The following is a 16628-nucleotide window of genomic DNA, read 5'->3' as shown; positions in this document are numbered from 1 at the left end:
TCAGACAATACATTTTAAGGCCTGTAATGCTGGTGCTTGACTGCAAGCTTGAACAGCAGGTTTCTCTGAAATATTGGTTGTATCCTCTGGGCACTTTCTCTGTTACATCTAGACCCTGTTTGATTCCTGGATAGCTTTCCTGTCGCCATGCAGGGAAGATACTGACCTCAGCAGCTTATTGTTACTCTTTATCTGAAAGTGTAGCAAAGGTATCATGTTTTCTGTGTAGTCCAACTTCATCTGTGGCTCCCGTCAACCCTGTCACATGCATGCTTTGTATTCAGTGTCCTGTATTAAGCCTTGTCCACTTGTTTCATTGTGAACCTAATGACTGTGATATAATTTGATCCACTGATATGTTTCTGGAGCCCAGAAGCATTTGTGTGAAAAGGTGACTGTTCAGCAGCTTTCTAATTTGATATGTCTGTGTTCAGAATATAATATAATAAATGGGATGCAGGGACAGGAACTGTAAAGTCTCTTACCTCTGTAAGATCAGCAACGAGGTAAGCACTGGAGTAAGTTGTTGTCTTACATGTCTGGCATGCAGGGTTCTTCAGGCGTCACTGTTCACGCATGATGCTGTTTCTTCAGATATACCAACTCTTCTTTGAGACTGAATGCTTGAACGTCTTGAGTCTGAGGGTACAGTACACGTGAGAGTAAAGTGTTCTTGCTATTTTGTAGCATGTAGGCAAGTTCTTAGAAAGCTAGTATTATTCACTGCAGCCTATTTGCTAGAACCAGATAATCTCCATATTGATAGAAATGCCTGTTTTGTTCTGAAAGGTGAATAGAGGTCTGTTGTCTTAATCCAGAAATGAGAAAACAACTGAATCATGACTGTAGGCTAGAAAGCATGCAAAAGAAACTAGCATATGCCACTTGAACCCATATGTTGATCTTTTTGCTAAGTAGTTAGTATGGATATATTTTCCTTGTGTTACAGGAATTGTCAGAAATCTCTACCTTGCCTTGCATGCTTTGAGAGCTGTTACATCACTGGTTTGAAAATTGATCACTTGATAAGGCGCTGATGTCTTATTGACTTAAGGATTTTGATTGCACACTCTGAATCTGTACTAGTTTAAAGTCCATTTTGGTGCCAGGTGGGTTTCCAACCCAGGCGGGCAGTTTCCATGCACCTTGCAGGTCAGACACTGTCAAAGGCAGACTTAGAAGCAGGGTCCAAAACTAAGAAAATAATCCATAGTATGCAACACAATTTAGCACACTGATTTTTTGAAGTTGCTTTGTCATAGTTTAGGTGCAGTTCATGTTACTTAATCCAGTTTAACTGGACTGCCATTGAAAGAAATGGACTTACTCCATCTACTGTCTTTTCTGACCCACTTTCTCACTGCAGATCTTATGTAGTCAGGGCAAGTCAGGCCAGTTTCTTGACTCTACAAAAAAATACTTGGTTGAGTGTTCAGTAGTGGTACAGTTCCTAAAAGGAATTATTATATGTCTTTGCATGTTGAGACTACCTCAGGTTGACTTTCTGATTACCTTGTTGTTTTGTGGAGGTACTTCCTTCTCTTTCCTTTGATTCTTAGGTGGCCATAGCAATTTATTCCATATCTTTTTGTTACACTAATAATACCATAAATAACATAATGTGGAATCACTCTGTACACTCTATTGAGATCAAGATTTAGCTCTACCACTTACTGCCTGCATATAACTGGATGTTTTTGAGCTCTTAGGCCAGATACTCTCTGTTCTGTTACATCCGAATTTTCCTGTGTCTGACTATCCCCTAAGATCTCTAGGGATTATGAATCAGATAGACAAACCTTTGCAGCACTAATCTGCCTCCTTCGCCTTCCCACAAGGTTAATTTTGTTAGTAAGAAATCATCTTGTGTATTCTTAATGAAACAGATTGCAAGGCTAGCAGTGGATTCAGTGTACTGGAAAGTCAATCACTTCTCTGAATGTTTGTCACCATTGTCTTAAGCTATGCCTTTGGCTCTTGTGTGAGTGTATGTGCCATTATTTTCATGTACTCCGAGAGCTGTCTGGCCCAGCCTTGTCAGTTTTTGGATTGGTCATAGGTAGAACTCTCTACCTTGAGCTTTAGGATAAACATTACAAGTAAAAGACTGAAATGGATTGCAACTGTTGCTAGACATACACAAAGTCTTACTGAGCTTTATGGTCTTTTGAGACTGGTCGGGTTTCAGTCCTGTATCTGCCTCTTGGCAGTTGACTAAACATGTAATTTTCATAGTTGACCAGACAACTGAAAGTTTTTCTAGTTTTGTTATCTACTGGCTGAAGAAGACTTTGAAGTTTTCTTTTTGGGAGAGACTTATAAAAAGAGCAAACTCACGCCAGAATATTGCATTGTTGGTATTTACTACTTATGATTTTGGCTTGTAACTGATAGTATTCTTTTATGATGAATCTTCTGTTGTATATTCTCTAGGATTAAAAATTCTAACAAGTTAGTCTTATATGGAAAGAACTAATCCGATTGGGATTATCTCACAACCATTTAGTTTCCTGTCTTTTTTAATGTAGCTGTTGATTTGTTGTGTTTTGAGATGTTAATAAAAAGAATTAAAAACATTTTGAGTTTTTTAGGACACTTCTTGTTTGTGGGTGGCACTGACTGACCAGGCCAAGGAGCTCAGGTAGCTTGTACCTGGATACTCCAGTTGGATACGACTGAGTAAGCCTTAAAGCTGGAATCCTCTTCTCATTTATGAGGAGGGAGAATTTCAAAAAGAATGAGGTCTTCAGAGAAGCAGATTAATATTTTCTTGTGAAGAAAGATGAGCAAATCTTTATATCCAAAACCAAGAATTTCACTGCTCCTTTGCAGTGTTATATCTGAAATAATCTAAATGGGTCTGAGAAAATATTCTGTGATGGTTTGAAAAATGAATTAGTTCTTCATATTTAGACATCTGCTGATCACTTTCCAGGTGGTTTTGTGAAAGGCTTAATATACAGTGGTCTGATCTCAAAAAAGGTGAAGTGGGGATTTTTGTTTTGGGACTCGCCTTCTCTGGAAGTTGTGTCTGTTCAAGAGCAGAAGTTCTTTCCCCAGCTACAACCAGTCACAAAACTGGCCTTTGAGCTGTGGGGGCATCTTTGCCTCAATAGCTGTTTCCCAGTTTGCAGATGGGAGGTTGCTGTGTGCTGCCATTATGGTTATGTTGTAGGTGCAGGGTTTGTGCTGGCTCATGTTCTTCCCAGACACTTAACTTTCATTTTCAGTTTTGTTTCTTTATCATTAAGGAGAAGTTTTTTCTGGGCAGCAGACTAACTTGTGAATTACTGATCATATTTTTTTACTCCTTCCTTACTCATGGGCTGTTTGTCAGGTTATTAGCCAGAGTGTTTTCTAGATGTAGTGCTTCAACATTTGCTTCTTAAAGGTGTCCTAACAGGCATCTTAAGATCTCGAGATGCCTGTTGAAGCTATTTTACACTGTCATGTGGTTTTTTTGATTGCTTTCTCCATTTCCTTCATCTCCCCTTGAATTTGAGTGTCTCTTCCACTGTGACTCTTCCATGTTCATCAATGCTTAATTCTTAAGCTAACCACTGAGCATTGTAAATATGGCGGGGGTGGGGGGCTGTTTTGAGATAAGTCTACTGACACAAAACTCTAAATTCATCATTTTAAATGGAAAACTTGGACAAAGCTTTATTCTTCTGATTCTTTCCTTCACTTCTCAATCTTCAAAAATACCAGTCATGCTGAAGAATACCAGTGATGCAAATGAAAGATCAGTCTTTAGTATGTGTTGCAAAGCATAACTTTTAGCATGAGATTTAAGTTAATGAAGAATGGGCTAACTGATTTTAATAGTTTAAAACATAGTTCTTTAATGGAAAAATTTTCATTCTGTCTCTGGTGCTTTGCAGTAATGAAGAATATATAAATGGAGTTATAAAATCTCCTCTGTTGTGGTATACCTGCATTCTTGCCAACCTCATAGCATATTTTCAGAATTCTTAAGTCATGATCTTACCTGTGATAACAGTTGTGAAGTCGTAGAAACTGTTAGTACTGGAGTTTGGCAGTTTGGGTATGGTATCATGTGAAACATTTTGAACAGATTCCTAGTGCTGATGAGCTTTTCTGACTTACGTGCTCTTTAGTTGTAGTCTTTTTGCATTAATGTTTGGACCAAGTATCTTGCCAGCCTCTCTAGAATTCAGGGTAATTGACATTTCCTTTAAAATGCAGTTGCAGTTGCTGAGATAATGAGTAGTGGTTTAGGTCATTGTCTAGATCTGAAGTTTTTGAAAATGCAGTGCAATACCTCTTACAGAGTATCCATGAAATGACCTTTCTGGCAGAAGTGGTGCTGAAATGTTCCAATAGTTAAGATTAAAAAAACCCTCCTTTACTAGGTATTGTTAGATTCCAAATATTAAGCTTTACAGCCTAGTTGTGCATGGCTACGTCATACAGTGTCTCAGCTTTTAGCCATAAACTTGCTAGGTTATTTTTGCTTTAACTACCATAGATTAAATATACAGATCAAGGTGCATGCTACTTCTGCAGACATAAGAACTTTTTGTTTTCTTGAGCAAACTGATTCTGGGTACTCTGTAATATTCTGGTATCTACATTTCCCAAATAGTAATCTTTCTCCACTTGATTACCTTGGGGATTGCTTTTCATGGGCTCTTGAGATGTGAATTTTATTTTTTTGATCCTAATGTTTTTGCACAGCTACATGGCCAGGAGGGTTATTTTGTTTTCTGACTGTGTTCATTGTGCGAAGACACTGACTGTCCAGTGAAGTTTGGAATTTTGCAATTCTGTGCTGGGAATGACTGGACGTGGAAGACTTAAAAAAACCATCCCCAAAAAACCTCTATTTATTATTTTTATTATTTTATAAATTGTAAACATTTTTTGGAAACCATACTAGTTATGTCTGTTCCAAAAGTAACAAGTGTTCAGTGAAAGTTAAAAATTAAAGACGGTGCTTTCCCATCAACCTTTTAATTCTTTGTAATAATTGTTATCTAATTCCATTGGTTAACTCTGTGGGATTGTTGTAATACAGGTTTTTTTTCTCTCCTTGCCTGTCAAATTTCTCAAGTTGAGAGATCATAGTCTGAGATACCCATGATCTTTCAACACAAACTGTTGTAGGAGGGAGAAGTAGAATGTTCTTCTCTAGTTTAGACTGTGTAAGGTTTAGAAATTACTTCTGTCATGTCTAATTGGATAGTTTTCAGTAATGACTGATACGGGAATTTTGCTGGAACATAGAAAGCAAAGTTTTGCTAGTTACTTGAAATAAAAAATAGAAACTAATGAACAAAATTTTTCTTCAAGATATTATTGATTGCTCTGACCTCATAAAATTTGTTTTGTTTTTCAGATTTTGGATCACTCTTTGATCTGGAACATGACTTGCCAGATGAACTGATCAGCTCCACAGAATTGGGACTCACCAATGGTGGTGACATTAATCAGCTGCAGACCAGCCTTGGCCTGGCACAAGATGCTGCCTCTAAACACAAGCAGCTGTCTGAACTTTTACGGGCTGGTAGCTCCCCAAATCTCAATATGGGGGTTGGTGGCCCTGGCCAGAGCATGGCTAGTCAAACCCAACAAAATAGTCCTGGAATGGGAATGTTAAACAGCATGGTGAAAAGCCCCATGGCACAGGGTGGGTTGACTTCTCCCAATATGGCAATGGGTGCAAGTGGACCAAACCAGGGTCCTTCAGCCCAATCCACAGCAGGAATGATGCCAACAGTAAACAGTCCAGTTAATCAGCCTGGCATGGGAATGAACACAGGGATGAATCCTGGCATGAATCCTGGCATGTTGGCAGCAGGCAACGGACAGGGGATGATGCAGGGGCAAGTCATGAACGGTTCAATTGGAGCAGGCAGAGGGCGACCTAATATGCCGTACCCAAACCCAGGAATGGGTAGCGCTGGTAACTTGCTGGCTGAGACACTGCAACAAGGCTCTCCGCAGATGGGAGGACAGGCTGGACTGAGGGGGCCACAGCCTGGAGCCATGAATAAGGTAAGACAAGCTAAACTTGACTTTATTACCTTCCTTCTTCTTGTTGACTTTGTTTTGTAAGATTTATTTCTCTGCAGTATGGGTTCTATAGAATAGGACTTTTTTCTTTTAAGAGTCCTGGATCATGTGGTAAATAGTTTATATGCTGCTAAAGCGGAATTTGTGGCAGTCATGGGAGGCAAAAATGGAGTCTTGCACAACAAAAGACTATTGCTAGATTAAAAAGCCTATTTTAGAAATCTTGTGGCAGTATAGGTTATCAACAACACTGAAAAGTAACTTGATTGTATTTTATTGTGTTTTATCCTTTGTCCACAAATATTTTTCCCATCTAGTGTGATGCTGATATTGTGAGTGTGGTGGGAATCTATCAGGACCTTTTAGATGTTGTGATGCTTTTTTCTGTGTGTTGTCTGAGATGAACTGAGTGTTTATGCTGTAGCAGGTGCTAAGAGGCACATACAAGTTGGAATGGACTGATACACTGCGTGTGTTAAGACATACATTGGCCTTGTTAAGAAATAGGTATATGAGTTAATTGTGGAGAATGAATGCTTGCATAAACACCTGAAGACAAAGGTTGGGTTCTTAAAAGACTGTTAATCCAACTCAGTTCTAGTTTTAAAATTTACAAAGGCTTTATCTATAGGAGAGTAAACAAGAAAGCTGAAAAAATATTTTTTTTATACTGGTGAGGGAAATAGATGTGCTTTTGTAATTTAGGAGATTAGAAGAAAGTTGTTGTCATCATTCACTGAAAAGATGAGAGAAGATCTAGTGTTTCAAATGACAAGGAGATGTCTAAATTTAATTTTTGTCATGCACAAATTTTTAGAGTAGGGAGCCACTTCAGTATTTTTCCTCAAATTTTTAGTGTTTTGATCAAAAGCCTACAAAACATTTAAATGTTTCAGTTCACTTTTGGTGGGTATTTTGTGTTTCTTGGCTAATGAGGGGAACATTTTTCCAAGGTGCTTTGCAATACCTGAGTAGAACTATCTTAGAATGCCTAAAGTCAGTCCACTTGGAAGGCTTGGAATGATAAGTAACATAGTCTATAAATGTATTTGAAATATAAATTAAAATTATGCTGGGTATTAATGGTTTTGCTATGCTTTAATGTAATAAGTAAAATGATTTTAGTGTCTCGTGAATGTTATTAATTATGAAGTTCTTTGATCTTAGCTGTTTGCTTAAGCTTAGTGTGCTGCTAACAATGGTTCTGATACATATATCAATAAAATATGTAACTACTTAGAAGTATTTTTGTATTGGAATTATATAATGTCTCATTCATTAATCCTTGACTGAAAAAAAATCTTTAGAAAGCTGTATTCAGAGGTCAAAAATTGATGTATTGGGGGTATTTGGGTGAAATGCAACTTCTTAATCCTTACTTATCAGAGCTAAAGTAGGGTTATGCACTATAATAAACTTCTTTATCTAGGATAAGTAAAGAAAGGACAGAAAATAAAGCTTTTGGCTGATGTAGTCCAAAATTAAATTGTCTTTGATTGCTTAAATTCCAAAATGTTCTGTACATCTAAAGTAAGAACATTTTGTGCTTTGGGAATATTCAGGCCAAATACATGATAACTTCTGGGTTGTATTTCATAGTACCAGACTGGTTAAAAATAGAGTTCTTGAATTGCTGATAAAAAACCCTTGAGATTTTTAGTGTAAGTATGGTGGGTATAGCCCTCATAAAGGAGTTGAGGCTGCCGGATGAGAAAGAACAGTCTGAAATGGAGTCTGAAATTCCAGAATGTCTTCAATTGGTTTGGTGTTGGCAGGGAGCCTGTGTTTCACTTCATGCAGTGGAGTTAGCAAAATCTGACAACAGTAATGTCTGACCATTTTATCTCTCCGCCCATCTGCTTTTGTTTCTCCCACCTACACATCTTCAAAAAGTAGATGAAAACAGAGGATCCTAAGCAGTTGTTTTTAAAAGCCAGTTTTTTAAATTGGTAAATTGAGTACTGTCTGGCTGTTAATGTGGGAGTTTGTGTAATAACTTCTGTAGGTTTCCTTCATCACTGCAAAAAATGTGCATTATCCAGGAGCTGTCCTTCAGTAGGAGCAAAAAATAGACCAGACACTTCAGTTGTGTTCAAGTTCATCATGTTAGCTTGCCAAAATCAGCCCCTTTAGGTGATGGGAGGGTTGCCTCTGTGAGTTATCTCTCAGTGAAACGGAGGTGTGTTGTCTGCAATGGTTTGTACAGAGGAATAGCTTAGGTTTCTTGTGATGTTAACTAGTTGGGAGGGAGGATGTTACGTTCTTCTAACAGTAAAGATGAGCTCCAAGTGGCTAGTCAATTTGGAAAGCAAAATTAGTTACGTTTCTTGCTTTGTTCTGTTGTCCTGTGGAGTGACTGAAGTGTTTTCTTCCTCTCCTCCCAAAACATTGGATAGCAATAGAGTGGAACACTTACTTTACACATTAGCCATGTACTTCCCAACTTTTCTAGTTGTGCATGTTACTTTTTAGGACTTGAAATCCCGAATGTCAATGTAAATTATTGATTTGGGGTCACCTGGTATACATAAATGTGTACTGTCGTAATCTACCACTTATATCCTGTGGTCTAATGCTGTAGTTCTATGTATGATGTAAGCAGTCACTGACATACAAAGAAGCAATTCTGTCTGCATGCCATCTCTGTGCCAGTTGCATGACAGGCTGTGTTGAGAAATTAATCCAGGCTTGAAACTCATATGGTCATTTAAAAAAAAAAAGTTTTAATTGTTTTTCTGGTCCAATTTATACTCATCAGTTGGAATTCTCGTGCTGATATTAGGGAGGGGACATACTACAGGAGTCGATATTGCCAGTTGGAGGAGGGTGTGGACCCTGCTTTGGTGACAGTACCAGCTTAAAAATGCCTGTGAAAGTCTAGCCTGAAAGGAACCGTTAGAAGTTTGGAGGGGAAAGGAATTGTAACAAGTTTTGCTTTTTTGAATAGCTCTTTGTTTTTTATGTGCTTGGTTGTGTGCAAGTTAGGAGGACAACAGATGTTCCCATTACTCTTAAAATGGAGTTTTGTAAATTGTAATGTTTTGATTCTTTCAGTATTTAAGCATTTTTCAGGGTTTTTGTTTCACAGCTTTGATGAATTGAAAAGCAAACAGCAAATTCAAGCTCTATAATAAGTTAAGAACAAATTAATGTTTTGTGTTTTGAATCATTCTTTATTTTGAATTATATCTAGTTAAAACTTTCAGTTTGTTGTTCACTGGGTTCTGTTGAGAGTGCCTAGTTACAGTCTTATTGTCCAGCCTCTTATTAGGGGAGGGTGGGTATTGTGCATAGAAGTTGGTGTGTGCATTTCTGTGATAGCAGTGCTCTATCACAAAGTGACTAAGTTCACCTGGCCTTCAGGTCATTTAGATTTCATCTCCCACTGATTCAATAAATGTTCTGTTACTCAGATAATGAAATGGATGTGAAGGCAGTTCAGATTAGTAAATTCAGATTAGTTCAGATTAGATCACTACTACCTCTGCTATGTATTTCACTCACATGTGAAATTACTTGAAATGTTTGGAGTTCCAGTAGTAATTCTTTGTCATTTGGCTTACTGTTTGAGTATGTACAGGGTTCTCTCCTATTATAATGGATACACTTGGTTTTATCAGTTTAAGCTCTGTTAAGAAGAATCGACGGCAATATTTTACAAAGACAAATGTAATTCTTCAGAATCTCTGTAACTTCCTTTAAGTAAAACAATATGAAATTTCAGAATAATAAAATTCTGTTCAAAGTTGCAGAGAGATTGAAGATGATGTTACCCTCAAATTGTAAAATTAGATAAAGAAAATAAAAGCACCGTATGTTCCTTAGTGTTAGCATATTCAGTGTCACATTTTAGGTAGAAGGTCAGTGTTCTCGGTTGCCTTATTATTTGGTTCAACAGGGAAATGTATCCATACTGTTTAGACTCTGTGACCAAGCATACCCTATGATCAAGTTCAGTAATCCATTAAAAGTGTAGTTGTGTGTTCTGGTCTTTTGCTTTTCCTTCTTTGGTGAACCAAGGTGAAAAAATGGGTAATTGCTCGCTTTCCTAGAGTAAGGGAGGAATGTTTGTTTGAGAGAGAAATACGGCAGTAAAGACTTGTCATTGAGTCTAAGTTTCTGGGGTGGATAGGGGAGTTTCTTCCACAGATGGCAGTGAAATAAGGCTAGTGTCTTGCAGTACGTATTTTCAAACATTATGCAGTCAAGTGCAAAGAATAATGATTGATAATAGTCCTTGGAAAGAATGCAGCGGATACCGCTGGCAAAACTTTGTTTTTAGGTTATGTCCGTAATTATATCCAGTAATGTTCTACCAGTCAGTAGAATGGCACTAGAAAGTGATGTATAATCAATTCTTGTTTTTAAAGAGCCAGCTGGAATTTACTAAAACTAACTTTCCTGGTTTGGGTAAGTTAATTAACTTCCACTTATGAACATGTGGATATGGAAAGATACTGGATACCGTCAGTATGGTCTTAAACTAGTGCATGCACTGCAGTTACCCTGGTAGAGATACATAGTTGATACTGCAAATGTTGGATTATTTGGAAGAATGTTATTAAAATTTTAATTCTACTTCTTTACTTCTCCCTCCTTACATTTATCTTTGCATATCTTAAAACTGGTCATTGTTCAATACTATTGCTGATACCTAGTTGTCTTTCAAATACTAGACTATCAGTGAAGCAGTTGCTTTTATAGAGAAACAGTAGAATATTTGTAATGTCTATGTGCATAGCTCTAACAGCTATTCCTCCTCAATTTGTACTCTGTGGCATCAACAGTAAAACTAGAAGCAGGGTTAGTTACTTGACCTTCTTCCAAACTGAAGATGCATGTGTTTCATGGCATTAGAACAAAACTTTGGGGAATTTCCTCCACTTCTGTAGTTGTTCTTCTTAGATGGGGGGAGCGTCTGAACAGCCCTATCAGATGCTTCTCGTGCTTGTGAACTGGGATATTTCTTGAAGTCGTGCCATCCATGCCATTTACATGGTGAGAGGTGCACATCTTCCATCATTCTGGTAATGACAGCCCCTGCTTCTGTTGGAGGCAGGAAAGTTGAGTGGTTTTCCACTGTGTATGTAGAAGGTACAACCATTTGATATTACTTTTGCTGTCTATTAGCCATGCATCATATTCTTTTGCTATTTTCCTTGTTTCCTCCTTTTCTCCTTTATTGTGGTGTGGATTTTTGTCTGCTCTTCCTTGTGTGCGAATCTTGCATATGTGATGAAGGTAAGTTGAGGCTGTGAGGTAAGGAGGGGAAGAAAAACAACAGATGGGATGGATAAGAAGACAAAAGGGAAGACCAGTGAAAGGACGTAGTGGCCAGGAAGGAGTGAATAGAGGTTGCACTTGCTGACTTGTAGCTATGATACAGCCATGTATGTTTTTGCATGATATTGCAGATGAAGCCTTGTACTTGTCTCATGCAGTGGTAGTAACACCACCTTTCTTTGGCTGGTTCTTCTGCACTTCATTGTTTATCCAGCCCTCACTCACAATAGATCATTAATATGATGGTGAACTACATGTCAGTCTTCCTGATTGTTTCCTACTGATAAAATTCTACAGGATTATTTTTATCGTCCTTCTGTAGTCATGAGGTCGTCCATTTCTTCCTGTTTGATGTTTTCTCATTCATATTTCTCAACATGTCACAGCAAATGACATGAACATGCTTCTGTTTCTTGTACCAGGGTCACAAGGCCACCTTGTGCCAGGTGAAGAATCTCCCGAATGACCTTTTTCTTGACTCAGTCTAGAGTTGCATGCAGGTTGTTGGTGTCAGGTTAGTGGGTCTGTGACAGCAGGACCTGGGGGCATTGCTGTGAGGTTCAGCTGTGGATCTGGCAGGCATCAGTCTCTCCTGGACCAAGTGATGGCTGCTGATTTGTTCCAGGACACCTTGAGGCATTTGGTTTTTAGTATCCTTCGTAGGTGTTGCTTGAGTGTGTGGCTTTCGGAGTTAGTTTGGCATGCTTGCCCTCTGACCTGGCCTGTGTTTCTCTGGTCTTTGCCTCTTCTGTAGGCTGAAACAGGGAATTGAGCATTACCCCTGTTGGGAGCAGCTGGGCTGAGCTGGGCATGTAGTCTTCTGCTGCCTGGTCCCTGGGTACAGCAGGGTGGAAGAAGTCCTCTTGGTGAGGTGGATGATGGCTCTCAGCCATCAGAGGGAGAGTGGAGCCCTGTGTTTCTGCCATGGAGACAGCCTTGTTTGAGGTGGCTGGTTTTCCACCCCAAATAGTGCCAATGGCTCATGCTTGAGAAAACATCAGAGATATTTGTGCTGGGCCAACTTCATTAGTACGTTTGAAAAAGCCAAATGCTTCACATAAAGTTTGTGTCCAGCTGTGTTGCTGATACAAAGGTTGACTGGCATGGTCAAACCTCGTCCCTGAGTTTCATCAGAAAGGTTCCGTTTTGGGTGACACAGCAAAGGTACTGTTTTAAGTCTAGGTTTGGGTTTCTCCCCCTGCAGTCAGGACAGAGCTGGCTTATCAGGCCACAGTTATTCTGAATCCTTTGGTATCAATGTGTGAAGTCCCCAGTTGTCAGAGTTGGGCATCTTGATTTCTCCCTGTGACACCAGGGTGTGAAAATGTGCCTTCAGCCTTCAATTCTGAATTGTTTGGTTAGTTTTTTTAAGGCCAAAAGCAGCATAAGTTGCAGAAGATATATGGGGGAGTGTTAGTGATGGCCAACATAGTCTTTGCTTCAGCGTACTGTTGGGCGTCAGCTAACTTTGGGAGCTATGATTGTTAATGAACTTAAACTTTGCTTAGAAATTTCTGGTTTTGGGGATGTACCTGCTTTCAAAACCCTTTCTGGAGCCAAAGGGATCAGGCTACCTTACAGGAAAACATACCTTGTTTTCTTAAGGAAATAATTCCCACTGTCAGTCCTTCACTAAGTCTTGAACCTGTTGGTCAATTTGAGGCAGCAACGACAATGGGGAAGAGTCCTGGAAGTGTTTGCTGGTTCCTTATGTTTTTCTTCTCCTTTTCCCTTTACTCAACTTGCACATAAGATCTTACTAGTCTTCTGAGTGAGAGTCAGGAAAGGTTTGAGTCTTACCTGTTCTGTTTTTGGCAGCACCTGCCTCATCGGTCACCATACATGTATTCGTCGCAGTTGAGACACAGCAGGCATGGTGCCAAAGGAGATAAAGGAAAGGAAGCTTTTTTAGTTCTGCCTGATCATTGCATAGTTTGTTTATCTGTCATGTGTAGAGATTCTTTCACTGCTGTCTAATGAACTACTGCTGTGTGATTATGGTTATTGCTTGGGGAGGGGGGCGCTGTTCTCAAGGGAATTCCCTTGTACATATCAGATGTCTAAAGTGGCAGGTTCTTCAGTGAGTTTTGTGTTCCTTTTCCTGTAGCTTGGGTATGATCCTGCTTTATTTTGTAAATGCAAACTGAAGGCTGTTATAATGGATTGGCAGATGTTAAAACCTGAAAAAAGAAAAATGTTTGTGTAATTGCAGGTAATCTCTGGGCATGTAGGTTACTTCTCTGTGCAGGCTGGAGAAGCTTGGTAAGCAGCAGAAGCAAGGTGTTTCTACTAGGGGAGGATGCTTGAGAATGAATGTAGGAATGATTGGAAACAAACCTACCATAGGGGCTTGTATGCACTTTTTTGGATGCAGGAAAATGCCAGGACTTGAACTGAAAAGCATCAAGGAGACTGAACATTGTCTAGTCAAATGCTAATGTGAGTTGAAACAATACAGCTTGTTGAAGTATTTCTGTGCCATGAGTTCTGGCTCCTCTAGGATCCTGCCTGAGTAGTGGTGAGAACTTGGTAATCTTAACAAAGATCTCCAGTTTTCCTGGTCCTCTATGGCTAGTTGTTTTGGTCTTAGAAGGCCAAATTTTCCATAAAAAATAGATGGGAATGCAAGGAAGGGGGCGGGGGGGGGAAGTCAGAGGACAAACAAATTCATTGGCCAGATTGATCCTAACTGTTCTTTAGATTCTGGGGCATTCTGAGGCAACAAATTGTATATTCTGGTATGCTAACACTTTTGAATATGCAAATAGGTGATGCATATTGCAGAAAGAAGCATATAGCTTGTATGAAATACGAATCTACTGCCCCTGTGGATGAATGGTTCAATAGCTTTGTTTTGTTTGCAGAGTTCCTTCCTACCATCTCCTTTGACCTCTAGTACTGCTCACTGCAAACAAGTTACTATGCCTGTGTGATTATGTGTGGTGTTGGCTATGCCTATGGTGTATTCTTAAATTGAAGCTGGTTGTGTACTGAAAACGCAGACATGCGTTGTTACGGCTGTTTGGAGAGGAGCTATGGGAGTGCTGACAGTTGAGTAGGAGGTATTTGGGATAAACCCTGCTGATATGAATGGAAGGTGGTATTTGTCTCCATTTGGAGTCTGCACAGATGCAGGGAGCAGAAAAATTCTTCCAGACTTCTGAGTTCTCTAGTCCATGGTACAAATTTGTGGTTGGGAAGGCTGAAATGATTAATCTGTTGAACAAATCTTTTATAAAGAAATAATTGGGTCAGTTCTGAGCAGACTGACCTCAAAGGTTGTTAAGTTGGCCTCACTGTGTTTATAGGAACTGTCTGGTTGAGGAGTTAATGTTGTGTGATGGGTAAATCCATGCACTTCTGTGCATGTGGATCAGTATTGCATTGCAGCTGGTTCATGGCTGATCACTCTTGCTTTTCTGAAGTATTCATTTGTGTTTTACATCGCAAACTTAAGCTACCTTACTTGAAAATCTTACCATTTTAATTCCTAGATGGGAATGATGAGCAATCCCAACCCTTATGGCCAGCCATATAGTCAGAATACTGGGCAGCAGATTGGAGCCAGTGGACTTGGGCCTCAGATGCAGAATAAAGCTGGACTGCAGAATAGCTTACCACAGTTTCCAATGGACAAGAAGCCAGTTCCTGGGGCAGGAATGCCTAACATGGTAAGCAGAATGAAAGGTGTCTCCAGAAAATGTCGTAGCAGACCAAAGTGGAGCAATATGCTCTGGTGTTGCCATGTTAGAAGTTTTTGCAGGTGTCATACCCGCTGTGAATGCGCACTCTGGATCCACGCATAATGCCATAATGCACTTGCTTCAACTCCTGAAAAGGCTGATACGAAGGAGAGGGCTGATTGGTGCTTTCTGTGTTGATAAGCTGCACCTCCACTCTTCGCTCTTCAAACCCAGTTAGCAGAGAAAATAAAGTGGAGCTCAATTGAAAAGAGCTTTGCCACCTGTTTGGACACCTCTGCTCTCCTTTCCCATCCCTTCTCTTGTGGTTGGTGTATTGAGCCCCTTCTCTTCAGTGTAGCTTTGTCTTGAGGATTGTTTTCCTGCTTGTACTCACTGATACTTTTGGGAGGGAGAAGTATCTTTTCTCAGACAGGTATTACGTATGGTAGGGCTTAGAACCCCCACTCCAGAACCCCAGGACCCACACAACAGTCCTGATGCTGGAGGTTCCCTGGCAGCTGTTGCTGTAGTAGCCCTGTGGCTTCTCCCTGCTGCCTTTTTTCCCCCTCCCCCCCCCCCCCCCCCCCCCTTATTGCAGCAAGCTTGTGTTCACTGCAGAGTATATAACTCTATTGAAGTTGAACTGCTACCCAGCTGAACCTAGGAATGAAAAGTTGCTGGTATTTTGGTTGTCGTTTAGAATGGCAGGCTGCAAACAAAGCAGTTACGGTCATATTGGAATATATACAAACCCTGAGGGGACTGAGTAATTGGTGAAGTCCCTTTATAAAATGAAAAGTTAATACTAGTATTGAAGAGCTATGGGAGAACTGGGGTTTAGGAATGCAGGTAGCGGAGCTCTAAAAATCTGGAGATCTCCAGAAACATCCTCTAAAACCCTCTGTGAAGAGTCTGTTAGAAACTGAAGGCTGTTGAACTGAAGTGATACAAGCAACATGGTCCCTGAGCCTCTCTTCTTTGCTGAGTACTCCTCAAGTATCACCTGGAAGAAATATAAAGAAGTCTGAAGAAATAAACAGAAGTACAGAAGAAGTACTAGATGTTGCCATACTTGACTTTAGTTCTGTGGCATGTATTATCCTGAAGTTGTGCTTCATCTCTAGCAGAGACTAGAAGGTGCTTGTTTTGAATGCCAACATGCAAGTTTCACAATGGAAAGAGGTTCCCAGAACTTCCCCTTCATTCCACTTTTCTAGGAACAGTCAATTTGAGGCACCTTATACTGAAATAGAGGGAGAACTCTCTTCACTCTAAAAGGTGCTTTTTTCTGTTAATGCAAGAATTGTGGATGCAACTATCTAGCCTCCAAAATGAGGAGGAGATTTGAGGTTTAAGTGCTATTAATATTTTCTGGCTGGTCTAGCACCGCAGATTAACCTGTGAGCATATGCAAAGTTCTGCTGGTCTTTGGTAAGGCAAGAGCTAGGACTAGGAGAGTGGAATGGGGAAGAAATTGTGGGTGGCGAGAGAATTACTGCCAGGACTGTTGCTAAGGGATATATTTAATGAGTCATTCAGAACTACAGATAAGTGGGCTATTCCCTTAATCACAGAATGTAGTAGTTGTTTCTCTTCTTTGTTTTTTTTCTGTTGTTATTGTTT

At 39.7% G+C, this 16628-nt stretch overlaps 1 protein-coding gene across 2 annotated transcripts in view; it reads left to right on the top strand.

The window, feature by feature from the left end:
* EP300 (E1A binding protein p300) overlaps positions 1–16628 on the top strand; it is a 64325-nt gene that overhangs the window by 8961 nt on the left and 38736 nt on the right. For both annotated transcript variants that reach the window (XM_059816102.1, XM_059816100.1), the window contains exons 2-3: positions 5363–6021; positions 14817–14993. In XM_059816102.1, the coding sequence (XP_059672085.1) occupies positions 5363–6021; positions 14817–14993 (836 nt within the window). The remainder of the gene's footprint in view (positions 1–5362; positions 6022–14816; positions 14994–16628) is intronic.

Source organism: Gavia stellata, chromosome 4 (assembly GCF_030936135.1).
Source record: "Gavia stellata isolate bGavSte3 chromosome 4, bGavSte3.hap2, whole genome shotgun sequence".
In the NCBI taxonomy this organism is placed as follows: Eukaryota; Metazoa; Chordata; class Aves; order Gaviiformes; family Gaviidae; genus Gavia; species Gavia stellata.
Note: the sequence above shows the minus strand (reverse complement) of the source record. Positions and strands in the feature narration are given on the sequence as shown.